At 31.7% G+C, this 3,511-nt stretch overlaps 1 protein-coding gene across 1 annotated transcript in view; it reads left to right on the top strand.

Moving 5' to 3' along the window:
- LOC100632404 (inositol 1,4,5-trisphosphate receptor-like) overlaps positions 1–3,511 on the top strand; it is a 39,852-nt gene that overhangs the window by 18,948 nt on the left and 17,393 nt on the right. The window contains exons 43-57 of the mRNA XM_019994392.1: positions 785–939; positions 989–1,207; positions 1,261–1,399; positions 1,665–1,737; positions 1,796–1,846; positions 1,957–2,035; positions 2,082–2,161; positions 2,212–2,278; positions 2,354–2,547; positions 2,600–2,654; positions 2,706–2,771; positions 2,817–2,868; positions 2,963–3,021; positions 3,139–3,333; positions 3,395–3,506. Coding sequence (XP_019849951.1) covers positions 785–939; positions 989–1,207; positions 1,261–1,399; positions 1,665–1,737; positions 1,796–1,846; positions 1,957–2,035; positions 2,082–2,161; positions 2,212–2,278; positions 2,354–2,547; positions 2,600–2,654; positions 2,706–2,771; positions 2,817–2,868; positions 2,963–3,021; positions 3,139–3,333; positions 3,395–3,506 — 1,596 coding nt within the window. The remainder of the gene's footprint in view (positions 1–784; positions 940–988; positions 1,208–1,260; positions 1,400–1,664; positions 1,738–1,795; positions 1,847–1,956; positions 2,036–2,081; positions 2,162–2,211; positions 2,279–2,353; positions 2,548–2,599; positions 2,655–2,705; positions 2,772–2,816; positions 2,869–2,962; positions 3,022–3,138; positions 3,334–3,394; positions 3,507–3,511) is intronic.

Below are 3,511 nucleotides of genomic sequence, written 5' to 3'. Positions count from 1 at the left end.
CTTGAGATATATATATATGTGTGTGTGTATTATATATCATACTAAACAGGTCTATATTTTTGTATATTGACCAGTTCTAGTTAATAATGATGACAGAATTTCTGAATGGCAGGTTTATATTTTTGTATATAAACCTGCCATTCAGAAATGCTGTCATCATTATGAAATGTATCATATACAACATACTAAAACTGGTCAATATACAAAAGATATACACCTTTGGTGGATGTCCTCGGATGTGATATAGCCCTCAGGCTATATCACATCCTTGAACACAAGCATTAGGTCCTATATTTTGTACATGCAACATGTGACCTACTTGTATACTTCATAATATATAGGATACAAGTAGGTCGCATATACAAAATATAGGAACCACCACATCATTATGCTATATAACACACACACACACATGTGTATTATATATCATACTAAACAGGTCTATATACAAAAATATAGACCTGAGGTGGGTGTCCAAGGATGTGATATAGCCCGAGGGCCGCAGGCCCAAGGGCTATATTACATCCGAGGACACCCACCAAAGGTCTATATCTTTTGTATATAGACCGGTTCTAGTATGTTATATAGGATATATTTCATAATGATGACAGCATTTCTGAATGGCAGGTATATATACAAAAATATAAACCCGACCACATCAAAGGATGATGTCATAATTATGAGATATATATATATATATATATATATGCATGCAATATATAAAAAACTTTAAAAGTAAAAGGAAACTTCAGAGATATTGTTGCCTGATTGTCATTTTATACAGATTCTCATGGTCATCTTGTTCCTGGTTTATTGGAATATCTAGCTGATGGGGTTATCCCATTCCTGCATACATTCTATTCTCATTTTTATGATCCTAATTCAGCAAATCATCTTAATGATTGCACCATTTCAGCAAATATTTTGAGAAGCCTTGTGGTATGATTAATATCTTTTTATTTAAGTATAAATTTTTATATCTTATTAGGATCTGAGTAAAGATTTGACTGCTGTTCTTTTCTCAGACAAGCATGTTTACATGTTTCAAGAAACAATTAGTGCTTTAATGAATTATTCTGAGATACGTGAGAAATCTACTGTCAGCAAAGAGCAATCAATTCATACAATTGAATTTATTGGAGGAAGAGCACCAAGAAAAATGACTTCCAGTGTGAAGCAATCAGAGAAAACTGATTCAGCAGCTTATGTAATATGAGTTTGATATTATTGTTGTCATTTACAATTAATTTTACAATTTAGGAAGAATTTTTAGAGGAGTATGCAGAACAAGAGAAATTAAACAAATTGTTTAACTGTTTTTCTCAACGCTATCACTGTTCATATATGGGGCCCAATACTGCCAGTCACCAAATAGGATCTACTGTACACTGCAAAATTGGTAATTTTGTACATATTCACATGTAATAATGTATATTATTACTGTATAGCTAGAAATATCTGTAGCCCAAAGTTTCTGCTAATTGAAAAGATTAATGCAGATATTTTATCTTTAAAAATTTGGTACACAAATTAATGACCTAATAAATTAAAAGGTGTGGATGGTGAATTAGCAAAAATAAAATCTGCAAAAGCCATTTTATTGATAAAGTATTTTTGTCATGCCGCATAATATTTCACTTTGTTTATTTTTAAATAATTTATAGAATATAGTGATGAAGGTGAAGAATTACCAATGGGAGCCAGTTTTCAGGAACTTATTAAAATTTATCATATTGAGTAAGTTAGTGCATGTGCTGTAAGTATATGTAATATATTTCTATTTGTTCAATAACAGTAAATCCTGTTCAAAAAAGCATCCAGCCGAGAGGTTATTGAAACAAATAGAGTGAGTATTTTATTTGTCCTAAAAAAATTAGTTTTTGTTTCATTTGTTATTATTATTTGTACTGCAAATTTTTATTGAGATGTTATAAAACATGATCAATATACTTTTAGGATATCTGTCAGTCGATCTGATCAGTTAGGTGAAGCTGAACAAATGAATCAAGACAAATTAGATTTACGATGTTTGCAGGTTAGCAGAAAATATGTGTTTACATCAAAATTCACCACTATTGTAGATATTAAGAGCTCTGATACATAATAAAATCAAGCATATTGATCCAGAGTTGAAACAAAGGGATCCTAAAGAATTCAGAAAGTTAGATTAAAAATTGTAACAATTTTATTATTATGTTTTGTGTTATAAAGGAAATGCAAAGATACTGTTGTTCCAGTTCAGGAGTCTATTCAGTCATTCAACAATGCTATCAGTCGTGTATGTAAATAGCTAATAATTCATTATAAAAATACTCTTTAAAATAAATGGTATGTTATTTGTATAATTATATAGGTGATACCTTTACTTTTGCATCCTGATGAGAAAATATCAAAGGAAGCCCTGGCTCTAATGAAGGCTCTCCTTTTCTCAGGCAACAAGGAAGTACAGGAAGGACTAATTAAAGCTGTCAAGCAGTCACATGAAGAGAAGTTGTTTCTCAATTTTAAAAAAAGGCTGGAGGCTGCTAGTCTAAACTTCAAGGAAATGTAAGATACCAACTGTACTTGCATAAATAATTTTATTTTTTGTTTTGCTCAGTGCGGAATTAAAGGCTCAATTAAAGAAACGAAAGAAGTTGCAGCGCTATTCTTCCGTGAGCTATTTTTGTAACTAATGAGAAAAGACTCTTTTTAATCTTTTGTAGGCTAGTCCTCCTGTTTCAGCAAGGCTTACTGGGGAGCATGCATCCATTGGTTTTGAATCAGAAGCAGTTAGTCCATATTATTATGTAAGGAATGTATTTATATATTATTAGGCTGTTACATACACATCGGGCAAAGATGTGATAATACCAATGGAAGAAATTGGTAATTGCAATATTCATTTACATGTACATGTAGAATGTTGTGATACAAATATAATGAATGTCAGCATGTATTCATTTGTCATGTACATGTATAGTTGGTGCTCACGAAGATGAAGATCCACTGTTATCTACTGGATCTATAAAAAGATCTAAAGTAAGTACAAATAGAGATCAATCAAGCACATGTAAAACAAGGACATTAAAAGTACTAAAAGATGATAAGATGAAGTGATCATAATGTGCATTCATCATAATTTTTCTTTCTTGGTAGGCTAGCGGAATAGCTTCACCAGGTTTGGAAAGTGCAACTGAATTGAACAGAAACGCTGAGTTTAAACTGTTGTCTGATATACTCCATCATGATGCTTTGTGGATAAATTTGGTGCTTGAAGTAATTGGCCTAATGTGTGATGGACAGAACAGAACTCTACAAGATTATTTAAGAGAACAGCTTGATAACTATAGAGTAAGAAAGAGACACTCTTTTACATGTGAATTGCGATTTAACATTGTTATTGTTTATTTAGACAATCAATGTAGTTGCCGAAGTTGTTGCCTTCCTCCACACATTTGCTACAGATCTCTCATTAACTAATCTAGAGCAGATTAGCACTGTTATTCAGTCATTGATTGAGCTGTGTATT

The sequence above is a fragment of the Amphimedon queenslandica genome, unplaced genomic scaffold, assembly GCF_000090795.2.
Source record: "Amphimedon queenslandica unplaced genomic scaffold, v1.1 AMPQUscaffold_13474, whole genome shotgun sequence".
In the NCBI taxonomy this organism is placed as follows: Eukaryota; Metazoa; Porifera; class Demospongiae; order Haplosclerida; family Niphatidae; genus Amphimedon; species Amphimedon queenslandica.
The sequence above is the reverse complement of the archived record's forward strand: the minus strand, read 5'-3'. Positions and strand labels throughout refer to the sequence as shown.